Raw genomic sequence first — 15,008 nt, forward strand, 5'->3', positions numbered from 1 at the left:
TTAACATTTATGAGACGGTGTTCTGCACTAGTATTAAAACAAATTAACATAATTGTATTTAGTGAAACTGAAGTTACCTCAAGCAAGTGTACTTTCTTATGGCATTGAGCTTCCTGCATCTCCTTGGTAAGGCCATCACCTTCATCTTTTCTTTGTAGGTTAGAGCAATAGTGATCATCTGTGATGGTTATCTCCTCATTCTCTTCAGCTTCAAGGAGGCTTTGGTTGAACCTTAGCGATCCTTTTAAAATGTCCTTTACCTGGTGGTAGATAACATGGCTCACTTCTACATTCTTATCAGACCCTCTTACACACATGTGTTATACAAAGCCTTCTCTGGCCTAGCACGGCACACTTCCCTACATTTGCATTTAAACATGTACCAGCAAAGTATGCCACCAACTGCCCAATGAAATACTGTATATAGCGTAAAAAGCAAATATAGATAAAAGCTCAATCAATCCTTCCTCGACCATAAGGTCAGGCTGTCAGCAGATATATGTAATATGGTAATTAAATGTGATAGAAATGGCAGCTGGATGTATGTTTTTGCTGATTAACACAGCATGAAAACTATTAATTTATGGCTAGACAACCCATCATATACGGAACAAATTCAGAATTTCAGGACAGAAATGGATACTGTTTTAGATAACCTCCCAAATGAAGTTTGGGAAAGGTGACTTGTTAAAATATTGATCCTGCATACATATAAGGTCCATATGCAGACATTTTCATTAAAAAATTAACACATTCAGCTGTGTGCTAGATCCTGTTCATAAAGCTCATTTTCACTCTATACAATACCCAAGTAATTTCCAAGTGGCGATCCAACCTTTTGGAATATACTGCCAATCTTCCGTGCTCCAGCAATAACATCAATTAGCTTGTAATCTAAGTAGAAGTCCATCTTTATACTGTTATTATGTTTTTCATAATATGTTTGAAACCTGATAATTAAGCTCAGCTTCAAGATTTTACAGGAATGTACAAAGAATTTGGGGCTGACATTTGGGGGCAGGAAAAAGTGGAATTACTGAAATCTGACAATGTGAAGTAGGTTGAAGTGTGAAGTGGCCTCCAAAAATATCTTCTTTTACATAAAAAAAAGAAAAAAAAGAATACATAACATGGTTTGATTTCTTATAAGGTATGTGCTCCTAGAATGTTCAGAAGGGCCTTTTTATATGTCCTCACGCAATGTTCACATAACAAATTACATAATACATTTAAACACAGGATTCGCACATTTTTCCAATTGATTTCAAATAGAAAATGTTTGAATCTTGCCTGATTTATAAACCGACCCTAAGGCCTGATTCACACCTATGCATTTTTAGTGCTTTTTGCATTTTGCAGATTTGCACTACAGAACATGTTCCATAGGAAACCATGTTAAATGGACTGTGAAAAATTGCAAAATGCACTAAAACTGCATAGGTGTGAATCCAGCCTTAGTGGAGATTAACTAAAACTGGAACACTCAGAATCTGGTGGTTAGCATCTAACTTCAGCTTGTTCAATTAAGCTTGACAATAAAACCTGGAAGCTGACTGGTTTCTATGCAGAGCTGCACCAGATTTTGCAGTTTTAACCACTTGCTGACTGCCGCATGTACATTTACCTCGGCAGAATGGCACGGCTGAGCAAATGGGCGTACAGGTACGTCCCTTTGAATTTGTCCCCGTGTGGTCACAAGCGCGACCCTGCCGGGAGCTCCGCAAGTTGTATCGCGGGTCCTGCGGACTCGATCGCCGATTGGATACCCGCGTTCCTCTCACAGAACTGAAGAATAGGGAGATGCTAATGTAAACAAGCAGCTCCCTGTTCTGCCAAGTTACACCGTCACTGATCATAGCTCCCTGTGATCGGGAGCTATGATCAGTGAAGTGTCATTTGTAGCCAAGCCCCCTAACAGTTAGAATCACTCCCCAGGACACACTTACCCCTCCCTAGCTCCCTAATGGTTAACCCCTTCACTGCCAGTGTCCTTTTTACAGTAATCAATGCAATTTTATAGCACCAATCACTGTAAAAATGACAATGGTCCCAAAAATGTGTCAAAATTGTCCGACGTGTCTGCCATAATGTCGTAGTCATGATAAAAATCGCAGATAGCCCCCATTACTAGTAAAAAAAAAAATATTAATAAAAATGCCATAAAACAAACCCCTATTTTGTAGATGCTATAACTTTTGCGCAAACCAATCAATAAATGCTTATTGTGATTTTTTTTTTTACCAAAAATATGTAGAAGAATACATATCGGCCTAAACTGAGGAAAAAAATAGTTTCTTTCATATATTTTTTGGGGATATTTATTATAGCAAAAAGTAAAAAATAATGCGTTTTTTCCAAAATTGTCGCTCTTTTTTTGTTTATAGCGCAAAAAATAAAAACGCAGAGTTGATCAAATACCACCAAAAGAAAGCTCTATTTGTGGGAAAAAGTCGACGTCAATTTTGTTTGGGAGCCATGTCGCACGAGTGCGTAATTTTCAGTTAATGCGATGCAGTGCCGAATAGCAAAATGTGTTTTGGTCTTTGGCCAGCAAAATGGTCAGGGGCTTAAGTGGTTAATGAAATCCCCCCTTTGTGTCCTCTAAAAATGTTCAGCAATGCTTTATGAATGGGGCACAAGCATGATATGTTCCCTTGTCATTTTATCTACTGTATCACAGCAGTGTCGTTCCTTAAGGAGAGGATGTGCATTCCAGACCCACTCTCATCTTCTGATTGACTGCCAGCAATGCCTGATCAGAAGACAGAGTGTAAATTTTACCAGAAGAGAGGTGGATATGTACCTACCCCAATACCAGCATATGTGATCATCACAGAGATGCCTGGTTTTCTTGGTATAATACGATTTTTATAATAGTTTACCTGTAATATCCTTTTTTTGGAGTACATCAAGGGACACAGAGGCACAGTAATTACTGTATGGGTTATATAGGCACCTTTAGGTGATAGACACTGGCACACCCTAGACAGGAACGTTATATAACCCCTCCCTTTACTGGGAGTACCTCAGTTTTGTAGCAAAGCAATATACATGTATTAAAGAGGGGAGTGACCTCTGTGTCCCGTGATGTATGCCAAGAAATGGATTTTTACAGGTAAGCTGTTATAAAAATACTATTTTCTTTATCGTACATCATGGGACACAGAGCCATAGTAATTACTGTATGGGATGCTCCAGAGCAATGCTATCTGAGGGGAGGGGACACCAACAAAAGTACGGTGCAATCAGACCTGAGGACCTATACTGCTGCCTGCAGTGCACTGCACCCAAAAGCGATATCCTCATGCCTTCTTACATCCTACCTGATAGAATCTGGTGAATGTATGGATTGAAGACCACTTTACGGCCTTGCAGATTTGAGCCATGGAGGCTTGGTGATGAACTGCCCACGAAGCACTAACAGCCCTGGTGGAGTGCACTTTGATTTGAAAAGGTGGAACTTTCCTCTTCAAACCATAAGCTTGAATAATTACTTGCCAAATCCATTTGGCAAGACTGACAAGCATGGAGTCAGGTACTATACGTGCTCTTGACAGCCTTTAGGCATGACAACATTTTACTTAAAGGAGAAAACCCATAAGAATTAGAATTCCTTAGGAATCTCCACTTACCTTATCCAGCTGCAAGGTTCTGTGGTAAACCAGACAGACCCAATCTTCACTACTCACGGTGGGTCCTGTTTAAAAAACTTTCAGGAACCGGGCCCCTTTTTATCGGAGGATCCACACTCCTGGACCCGTACAGCACCCGGCTAGGAAATATGGGTGAAAAAACCAAGCACTGGATCCTGGGGTCTAGCTCTCTAAAAAGAGAAGAGTTACAGGCAAAACCTTGTTTCTTCCGACACAAGGCCCAGGTACCATTCAATTAGGCCTGAAAAGACACTTTGAATAGATCCGGTTGCATAGCTGGCCCCAACAAAGGAATATTCCAGTGGAGCTCAGCCTAGCACATCTTTACTCGTGACCAACACCTAAGACACTGGTGAAAAAACTGAGGTACTCCCAGTAAGGGGAGGGGTTATATAGGGAGCTAAACTTACTGTCTAGGGTGTGCCAGTGTCCATCACCTAAAGGTGCCTATATAACCCATACAGTAATTACTGTGGGTCTGTGATGTACGAAATTGGATTTATCCCCTCTGTCTTAAATAGATTTTGGGATTCACATTGTTCGGAGTATATTGCTATACACCATATATTTAGGTTTACTTCTGCCTTAATAGGTCAAGACTATATCCTATTGGCCAGTAGGCAAAACATCTGAGAACGAGCCTGTATTCCCCTCCTCTGTTGTTCTGATGATTTATGATATTAAGAAACTCTGTATATAACACACTTGCAATATATGTATGGTCCTGAAGAAGGGGGGGAATCCTGCATAACGCGTAGGCCAGTTACAAGTACATATATTCATCAGATTTACATATATTTGTATTTATTGAAAAGTTTCTTTATGCATATCTATGTTTTTAACATTGTGTTTATGACAATATTTTATGTGTAATAAAATGTATATATATTTATATTCTGACTGACTTTGTTCTCATTTGGCATATTTAAAGTCCCATTACCTTTGTTTTCAAAAATACCATATTCATTTATGGGACGATGCCAATGTGAACTTGAGATTAGGTTTTACGACATATCCTCTACCTTACAGCCTTCCAAGACAGAGTGGTAGGTGAATAATACTCTCTGCAATAGTGAAGGATAGAACTACTAAAGATGGCCATAGATGGTTCGAATCTCGGCTGGTTCAGCAGGGAGCAGCGGAAATTCAAACCATGAATGGGCAGGCTGATTGTACCCAAGTTGATTAATCGATCAGTTTGGGTAAAATCAGCCTGTGGGATTATTATAGCCACTAGCAGTAATCACTGTGTTCTCCCAGCGGGGACACCTCCCCCCACCAGGAGAATACAATGGCTCCACGGGAGGGATTCCCACATCAACACTGACTGTGGCTGCAGGAAAGAAAAACGCTCCATCTATAGAAGGCTGATAATTGTACATCGGATTTAATACTAGTTGAAATGCAGCAGGCTTTTAAATATAAATAGCTTGAAGCCAAGATCAGTTTTGGAAATGCATGATATTCTTCCAATCTCCATTTTTTATTATTATTATAATACAGGATTTATATAGAGCCAACAGTTTACGCAGAACTTTACAACTTGAGGGTAGACAGTACAAATACAATACACTTTAATACAGTAGGAATCAGAAGACCCTGCTCGTTTGCTTAGAAAAAAAAAATACATACAGAATTGGTTATGCTGCATTAAGCAAACTCCAAAGCAAATCCAATGCAGCAATAAATGCAAGTGAACACTGCTCCATTAACCGCATGCCAACCAACCGCCACAGTTACAATGCAGCAATATGGCTCGGCTGTGCGAAACGTCGCCATGGTACGTCGGTACCATAGACAGCCACTAGGGGCGTGAGTGCGCATCATGGGAGACACGTGCCCCCGCTCTCCACTCAAGCCGAAGCGAGTGCCCGGTGGTCTCGATCACTGCCGGGCTCCCGCGATCGCTCGGGGCACACGGAGAACCCGGAACTGTGTGTGTAAACACACCGTTTCCGGTTCTCTGAAGGGAAAACTGACAGATTGTTATCTTCCCTGCACAGTCCCCATCCCCCTTCAGTTAGAACATAATTTAGGACACTTAACCCCTTCACTGCCCTCTAGTGTTAACCCCAATGACATTTTTACAGTAATCAATGTATTTTTAATCGCACTGATCACTGTATTAATGCCAATGGTCCCAAAAATGTGTGAAAATTGTCTGACGTGTACGGCATAATGTCGCAGTCATGTCGCTGATCGCCGCCATTACTAATAAAAAAAAATTATTAATAAAAATGCCATAAAACTATCTCCTATTTTGTAGACGCTATAACGTTTGCGCAAAGCAATCACAATACGCTTATTGCAATTTTTTTTACCAAAAATATGTAGAAGAATACGTATCAACCTAAACTGAGGGGGAAAAAAAAGTTTTTTTATATATTTTTTGAGGATATTTATTATAGAAAAAAGTAAAAAATGATGCATTTTTTTCCAAAATTGTCGCTCTTTTTTTGTTTATAGTGCAAAAAATAAAAACCGCAGAGGTGATCAAATACCACCAAAAGAAATCTCTATTTGTGGGGAAAAAAGGAACATCGATTTTGTTTGTCAGTTAAATTGACGCAGTGCCGAATTGCAAAAAGTGCTCTGGTCTTTGGCCAGCCAAATGGTCCGGGGCTTAAGTGGTTAAATTCTTTAAAACCTTAAAGGAGAAGTCCAGTCTGATATTTTTAGGCTGGGCTTCTCCTCTGAGTCACAGGAGTGCAATTTGTTTTGCACTCCTGAGACCCCTTTCAGAGGAGAGAGGTCTGAAGTCTTCTCTCCGCTGACGTCACTGCCATCAGTCGAGGCGGCACGTCATCCCGACTTTAGAAGTCTGGATCCGCCAGCTGCCTTGACTGATGGCAGTCTCAGTGAGACGCTGAGACGACCATTCCCTGCCTCTCCACAGCTCATCGCTCCAATGAGCGTGGAGAAGCAGAGAGAAGAGACGCTGACTGACAGTCAGCAGTTCTCTTCTTGGGGATCTGTGAGAACTGAGCCATCGGTGATGTTCGGTGGCTCAGTCTGATGCTGCATCCAACTAGGCAAGTATGAATCTAAAATAAAAATAGAAAACATACTTCTCTTTTAATACACTCCTGCTTTACATGATTTTTCTATCTTGAATAAATGCAAAATCCTTAAAAAATAGGAAGAATATGTTCCACAGAAATTGAGCATATAGCAGGGACACTGACCTTGGGCCAAAACAATTTAGACTTTGTTCACTCCAGTTTAAAGAATGCAGGACATTTTTATGTTTGCTATAAAACACAGAATCTAAATGCACATGAAATTATTGTTTCCAAACCATCAATGTATGCACAAGTTAGAACTTGTGTTAGATTCTACATCAAATCAATTTGCATTGCCCAGAGGCACATAGACTTGCATTAAGAACATGCCAGTAGATGCTGTGTTAAAACGTGCCAGTTCTGAGCAGTCCCATAGATCTTTAGCTCCAGCAAAAATGCGGCCTTCAACATTCTGTGACTTGTAGTCCTACTAGTGAAGAATTACAGCTTTTCTTCAAAGTACCCTAAATTCATTCAATTGCAAATATTATGATGTTGGCTCCTTAGTGTGAGAATAATTGATATAAGTGGACTTAAAGAGTGACTCCACTTTTGTTGAGAAAAAAAAAAAAAACGTTCTCAGGGAACATTGCAGGGCTTTTAATAAACTTTGTTGCAGATACCTACCTTTTTGTTAGTCTGAACAAATAGCTGTTTGTCCATGTGGAAAGGGAACATAGTAGGAGTGATTTTATATTTATAAATCAGCTGCTGCACTCACAGGGTTCTAATGAGGACAATGGCAAGGTCTGCATGCCTTTAGGCTCCATTCCTACCTAGGCAATTTGAATCACGGGCGGAATTTATGTGATCTGCCTGTGATTCTAAATTGCGGCAAAAACGCAGGATACTTTTGTGATGCCATTACTTCTTAACGGCACCTCAATTGCAGTGTGATTTTTCCCATGATAAATCGCGCTGCAATTGCAGCAAGTCTAAATGCTGTCGCTCAAAAGAAGCTCCTTTTTGAGCGATAAGCTTTGTGTGTTGCGATTCTGCCTCCATTTCTGTGAAATTTATTACAGCTAAATTGCACCGGGTTTAGGGTACCATTAAGAAGTAATGGCATTGCAAATGCATCCCGCTCTTTGCAGCCATTTGGAATCGCGGGCAGAATCTCGGCATTTCCACAAATGATTCAAATCGCCTAAGTGTGAATGGAGCCTCAGACATGATTTCCCTTTGGGATAATCTCACCAAAAGTTACATTTTTGTTGCACAAGATTCCCAAAATCTGACTTGTATATTAATGCAGACTTCTGGGAAAATTAAGAAGACAATCACACAGGCAGGACATGCCATATCTGGGGGGGGGGGGTCCTGTGTACAGAACATCTCCAGGTTGCCATATTGCATTGCACTTTATAGAAAATGACAGTGCTGCAAATTGAAAACAAAAGATCATTTGTAATAACATTCAATTACAATATGACTTTTGTTGTAACTGTATATGCTATATTGCTATACTGATTTATTATTATTTGTTACCCTTTAAAGTAAACCAGTACTGATATGCCCTGTACACACGATCAGACATTTCGACAACAAAATCCATTGGATTTTTTCAGACAGATGTTGACTCAAACTTGTCTTGCATACACACGGTCGCACAAAGTTGTTGGAATTTCCGATTGTCAAGAACGCAGTGACGTACAACACATATGATGGGACTATATAAGGGAAGTTCAGTACCACGTGCGCCACACTTTGGGCTCCTTCTGCTGATCTCGTGTTTATCGCGTGTTAGTAGAAGTTTGGTTAGAGACAATTTGCGCTTTTCAGACTTGTGCTTCAGATTGTTACTGCTCTTCAGTTTGTGCTTGTGGGTTCGTATTTGCTTTTCAGTGAGTGTAGTCAGTTCGCATTTGTTTGTCAGTGCGTGCTATTTATAGTACTGTATTTGATTTTCAGTGCGTTCTTGTCCGCTCGTTGCTGATTTTCAGTTCGTTCTTTCAGGCCTTGCTGTTCTGTTAGTTAGTTCTGACCAGCCGACCGTTTTGAAGCCATGTTCCGTGTACCTACTAATCGTATAATTCGTGCTGTGCAGGAGCTAGGTGTTGGGCTTCTAGCTTTGACACAAGCCCAGTCCATGGACAGGGTGGGGAGGAAGTCATGGACAAAGAATTGGTTGCTCCAGCGTGACCAATTCTCGCATATGCCTTTGCTTCGAGAGATCCAGGAGAATAATCCTGATGATTTCAGGAATTATCCCAGGAAGACGACCCCGTTTTTCTGTTGGCTTTGCTGTCCCCTTATATCAGCAGGCAGGATACCTGCATGCAGGAAAGCCATTACCCCAGAGCCTAAGAAGCCTACAGGACCTCAAGTTCTCGACAGGCATCTCCCCCTAGGCTCTGGGGATCATTATCCCAGAGACCTGTTCTGCCATTATTCGTGTCCTGCAGAAGGACTATATTAAGGTAAGTTTTCTCCGTTAATATCCCATTCTATGTATTTAATGTTTTCTAATATATTGTATTTCTTTCATCATTCCCTAATTACCATGATTGTAATATGCTGTGCCCCTTTGTCCTCATGCATGCTGGAAGCTTTTAAAGTTCCTTTTTTGTCCTTCATGCATATTTGCCTTCACTAACCTCCCCAGCATGCTCTCGTGGGCCCATATACACATATAGCCCAGTCAATTAGCAATGTATTTTGTCAGCTCCATAGTAGTGATTCCCCTAAACACCCCCTAAAATGTGTCAAAATGTTATTTGTGTCCTTAAATTCATGCAGAGTGCCAGAGGCTTTTTTTTTGGTGGCCAAACTCATTTGGAACCCCCCTCCCCCCAAGTCAGCAGATAGCAATCCTCTATCTGCTGACTTTGGCAACCCATACACACTATACTTACCTCTTTTGTGGTCAGATTTATGGATGAATTCACCAAAGCATGTAGTGCAAGGGCCTGCCTGAATACTTTCAAATAGTACCGTTTTAAGTTTGTTTCTCATATTATTATCTTGATAGGTAATAGCAGAATGTAAAAATGTGCTTCCATTTGTTCATTGTGTATTTTTTTTTTTATTATAACACTATTACCTGTCCAGTGGGCTGCCAATAGTGTAAGTAAGGAGGGGCTGGCCAAAGTTAACACACATTATTTATGCATTCAGCTCTCAATGAAGTGGAGAGGGTTAACTGTCCAAAATATCTCCCCTTTACTCTTTTGCAATGGGCTATCAGATGGGGTGAGGAATCTGATAAGTGGACCTTATACTTTTGTCTTTAAATACTAATTTCCAAAAATGTTATCCTTCTGTTGGCCAAAAATGTTTGTGTCTAATCTGCTTGCAATGTTTATGTGCAAAATTACTAATTTTATTTTCTTGTTTGACTCCACAGTTTCCTTCAACGCCATAGGAATGGCAGACTGTGGCCTCCCACTTTGCCACCCATTGGGACTTTCCCAACTGTGGAGGTGCAATTGATGGGAAACATGTCCACATAGTCCCAGCCCCCAACTCAGGGTCATACTATTATAATTACAAGGGGTATAATAGTATAGTGATGTTGGCGGTGGTGCCAGCTACTTACGAGTTCCTCTATGTGGACGTGCGGAAAATGGCCAGATGTCGGATGGTGGAGTGATTGCCCAGACGGAGTTCTACTGGCATCTTCAGAATGGCAGCTTGGTCTTGCCATCTCCAGAAGACAGTGTGGAAGGACTCCCCTTCGTCTTTGTCACAGATGGAGCCTTTGCACTGGGGGACCATCTTATGTGGCCATTCCCTAAGAGGGCCCTCCCCCCAGGACCAGAAGAGTGGTGGAGAACGCTTTTGGAATAATGGTCGCCTATTTTTGACACCGATCCACATGGCAGACTATAAACTGAACCATATTGCCTGCTGCATTCTGCACAATTTTCTAAGACAAAATTTCACAGAATATCTGGCCTCAGTTGGGCCTGAGGCCAACTTTGAAGATGCTGCATCCCTGGCGGCACTTGAAGCTGGCCGTCCTGGCTTGCCCCCCCCAAAGCGCCGCGAGGTCAGGAGAAGATACATGGAGTACTTTGTGGGTGGGGGGCCATTGATATGCCAATGTCTGAGACATTTTTTAAAGCGGAGGTCCACCCTAAAGTGGACCTTCCGCTCATTGGAATCCCCCCCCTCCGGCGCCACAATTGGCACCTTTCAGGGGGGAGGGGGGTGCAGGTACCTGTACAGTACAGGTATCTGCACACACTTCTGGGATAGCTCTCTGCGGAAAGGGGCGTAGATCTACGCCCCTTTCCAAAAGTCCCCCGCTGCCTGCTGGGAAACACACAGATCCCAGAGGCAGCGGGTCCATCCTTATTGCGCAGCGCGATTCGCGCATGCGCAGTAGGGAACCGGGAAATGAAGCCGAAAGGCTCCACTTCATGATTCCCATACCCAAGATGGCGGCGGCAGCACCCGAGAGACGATCGAGAGATCGGCTTCGGGTGCCGACATCGCAGGCGCGCTGGGCGGGTAAGTGTCATTATTTTAAAAGTCAGCAGCTGCTGTATTTGTAGCTGCTGGCTTTTAAAAAAAAAAAAAAACGGCGGAACTCCCGGCGGACTCCCGCTTTAAATAAATTTATATTTGAAACTGTAAAACATATTTGCTTTCATTTACTGCTTGGGTTTCTTTTAGCTCTCTCCTAGGTTTTTTTTTGGAGCCTTTTTCTTCAAAAATGCAAACCAAATTTCTTTGAGACATGAGGTGACAGTCTCTGTTGTTAATGTATGTAATGCATATTCATCATTTTCAGCACCATGACAGAAATTTGGGGAGTCATGAAAATGGCGTGATTGGGGCAAATTAGGTGTTATTTACTAAAGGCAAATCAACTTTGCACTACAAGTGCACTTGAAACTGCAATTGTAGTGCAAAGTGGATTTGCCTTTAGTAAATAACACCCATTGTCACTGAAAACACCAACTTTACTACAAAAACTGCTTTTGAGCATTGAAAGAAGAAGCCACACATCGTTCACATTGTTGATGATAATAAAACTTTTTACTCAAAGCACATTCACATGTGCGTTTATGAAAGGGTTTTTCAACAAACCAACATTTTTGGTGATTTAATAACATTATTTTTTGTAACATTAATATAACTAGCCTTTTTTATTAAAACAGGCATGTTTCAAAGCATAAACATACACAACTCAGGAACTTACAAAGTTCAAGTAAGTAAGTACAAAGTAAAGGCAACATCATACATTAGTATGTCAAAACTGTGTTGATATTGCCTTCATGAGATGGGGTGATGTCATCCCTGTAAAAGCCAAATTTTGAAGATGCACACAAATTGTGATTCAAACTGGGCATTTCCCTCCTGATCCCATGCCTTATGTCAACATGTGCTATCTCCCATCATGAGGGATCAATGGACATGTTTTGAGGGTTCAACCCCTTCATCTCAGCCACTTTAGTAGCGAGGAAGGGGTTGCACACACAAAACGCGCACATTGATCTCCCATGATGGCAGATAGCACATGTTGACACACGGTGTGCATTTTCAAAATTTGGCTTTTCAAAAAAGGTTAAACTGGTTTTTAAAATCTCAAATCAATTCTAGTTAGTTTTGTGTGTTTTAGATTCTCCCTAAAACATCAATGATGTTCTTCATTTTTTGTTGGACATCATTGATGTTTTTCTTGAAATTTTCTAAATCGCGATTGCACCCCATTATCTCCCTGATGATGAACTTTCTCTGGGCACTTTCACTGGTAAAATTTGATTCTTCTTCCACAACATCCACATCATCTAAAAATAAACAAAAAAACAAACAAATAAAACACCATGTAAAATAAACGAAAACACAAAAAAAACACCATGTATTATAAATATGAAGGCATTTCTCTATTACCTGAAGCTGTGGTCTCACTCACCTGTTGTGGTGACAATTTCGCCAATTTCAACAACCTCTCCTTCCTCCTGCTCTGTTTGTGGTGTTGGTATTTCCCTTTCTTTTGGAGGTGTGGGGTTCCTGGTGTCCTCAGATGTCCCGAGTCTTTTCTCCCCTATGAGAAATTAAAAAAGGAATACTTTGCACACCAATATTTGAGGGCAGAAATAGGAATATGAAACATTGCTTGGAAGTGTTGTACAATTGTCTTTTTTGGCAGAGTTCAAAGCTGAAAACATTATTTTTTACACTTTCTAAAGCTGGAATACTTACCTGTTTTGTGCAAGTTTCACAGATAGAGACACCCCTATAGTATCCACTGGAGCACTTGTGTGGGACACCCTAATAAAAAGGGTGTTCTGGTGTCCCACACTAGTGCTCCCGAGTCCAGATGTGTAAACTGCTGCTGAGTGTCCTCTCCTTTAGGCTGAATCAAGTTTGCATTTCATTCTAGTTACAAACCCATCTAGACAACAAACTTCTTTGAATAGAAACAGGCCTAAAGAAATGTAGTTAACTGCAACTTCCCAAAACATCGTATTTTAGTAGGAGAACGAACAATGTTTCCTACAACCGACTGAACCCACAAAAGTTGCCATTTTAAACTGTACAACAGTAAAGAACAGCACATGGAGCAGTATGCAAGTAATAATAATAATATGAGCACAGGACAACTACTTACTTTTTTTTAAGAACTCACTTGATCTTTCTGTACTGATCGTGCTCCCTCAGTTTCAGGTCTGACCAGCGCTTCCTCAATTTATCCTTGGATCATCGTACCCCAAGATTCTTCTGCAGACTCTTCACAACTTTAGTCCTGACCTTGGCCTTTCTCACATTTGGGTTTGGGCAAGGTCCATGCTTCCCATCATAGTTGGCCCTCTTCAAGATGCCCACCATCTCTACCATCTCTAAAAAGGACATATTTGAGGCCTTAAATCTACTCCGGGATTGGGACGTTTCTGGCTCCAGGCTTTCCTCGTTGCTTAAATTAGCACGCACCTTCTGTGTCTCCGCCATGTGCTCTCCACACTTGCGCCAAATGAGTTTCCTCAGTTTCAGGTTTGACCAGCATTTCCTCAATTGATCCTTGGATCGTCGTACCCCAAAATTCTTCTGCAGACTCTTCACAACTTTAGTCATGATTTTGGCCTTTCTCACATTTGTGTTTGGGTAAGGTCCATGCTTCCCATCATAGTCGTCCCTCTTCAAGATGCCCACCATCTCTACAAAAGACATATTTGAGGCCTTAAATTTCCCCCTGGGATCGGGATGTTTCTGGCTCCAGGCTTGCCTCGTCCTCCTCGTTGCTAAAATTAGCACTCACCTGCTGTGTCTCCGCCATGTACTCTCCCCACTGCACCAAAAGAGAAGGGGGAACAGACTAGAAAGAACTTCAGGGGCGGGCGGAGTTTAAGGCATGGGAAGTGTATATAAAACGCGTGCGTCATACATATGATTTGTGAGTGGAGGACGGAGTATTGGAAGCGATGATCTTTATAACGAAGGTACAATTTAAACTTGGTGCATCACTGGCCTACACTGTTTATAGATTAAGGCCTATATTGGGTCAAGCTTAGGAGGGTTTAGCCTGACATTAGGGTTTGTCTTGTGTTGTGTCTTGCAGAGAAAATGGATGGGTTAAAAAGACCACAGCTTCCTCCCAATCTTCATTGACAAATACAGGGAGCTGCTCTGTCTGTGGCAGGTCAAACACCCCCATTATAATAACAAATTAAAGAGGCTGGAGAAACTTGTTTAAAAAAACAACCACAAAATGTTTAAAAATATTAAAACACAAAAATAAAAAATTATTTGGGAGATTAGACGAATATTTGAGAAGTTTGTGTGAATATGAGCATCAAAACAACTTCATTCTTTTAGCATTATAAAGAAAAAGAGAATGTGCTGCATTAAACAATTTGTAACATTGCAGCGTGACGAATGTGCTATATCCATTACGAACGTTAGTTTTACCAGACCAAACGCTTCCGTCTAGTAATTTATTCTGAGCATGCGTGGCACTTTGTGCGTCGGACTTGTCTACACATGATCGGAATTTATGCGATCGGATTTTGTTGTCGGAAAATTTTAGATCCAGCTCTCAAACTTTGTGTGTCGGAAATTCCGATGGAAAAGGTCCAATGGAGCCTTACACACAGTCGGAATTTCCGACAAGCTCTGATCGCATATTTTCTGCCAGAAAGTCCGACCGTGTGTACGGGTCAAAAGAGTATGTAGGCTACCATTGCTGACTGTTACATCAGAAAATTATTTTTTGCCATACTGATTATATAAATGTAATTACTTTCACAGGGAACATTTAGATCAGTTCAGTTAGCTTGTTCTAAGTCAGTGAATCAGAATGATTGAATTCAGAAACAGCCAAATAGCTATTTTTTTGCAGAAAGAA

General features: G+C 41.1%; 1 protein-coding gene across 5 annotated transcripts in view; it reads right to left on the minus strand.

Annotated features, from left to right (window-relative positions):
* Positions 1 to 15,008, minus strand: part of TBC1D5 (TBC1 domain family member 5) — an 802,157-nt gene that overhangs the window by 21,954 nt on the left and 765,195 nt on the right. For all 5 annotated transcript variants that reach the window (XM_077491382.1, XM_077491385.1, XM_077491384.1 and 2 more), the window contains one exon: positions 78 to 260. In XM_077491382.1, coding sequence (XP_077347508.1) covers positions 78 to 260 — 183 coding nt within the window. The remainder of the gene's footprint in view (positions 1 to 77; positions 261 to 15,008) is intronic.

The sequence above is a fragment of the Lithobates pipiens genome, unplaced genomic scaffold (assembly GCF_037356315.1).
Source record: "Lithobates pipiens isolate NorthernLeopardFrog02 unplaced genomic scaffold, aLitPip1_a1.2 Scaffold_19, whole genome shotgun sequence".
Classification (NCBI taxonomy): domain Eukaryota; kingdom Metazoa; phylum Chordata; class Amphibia; order Anura; family Ranidae; genus Lithobates; species Lithobates pipiens.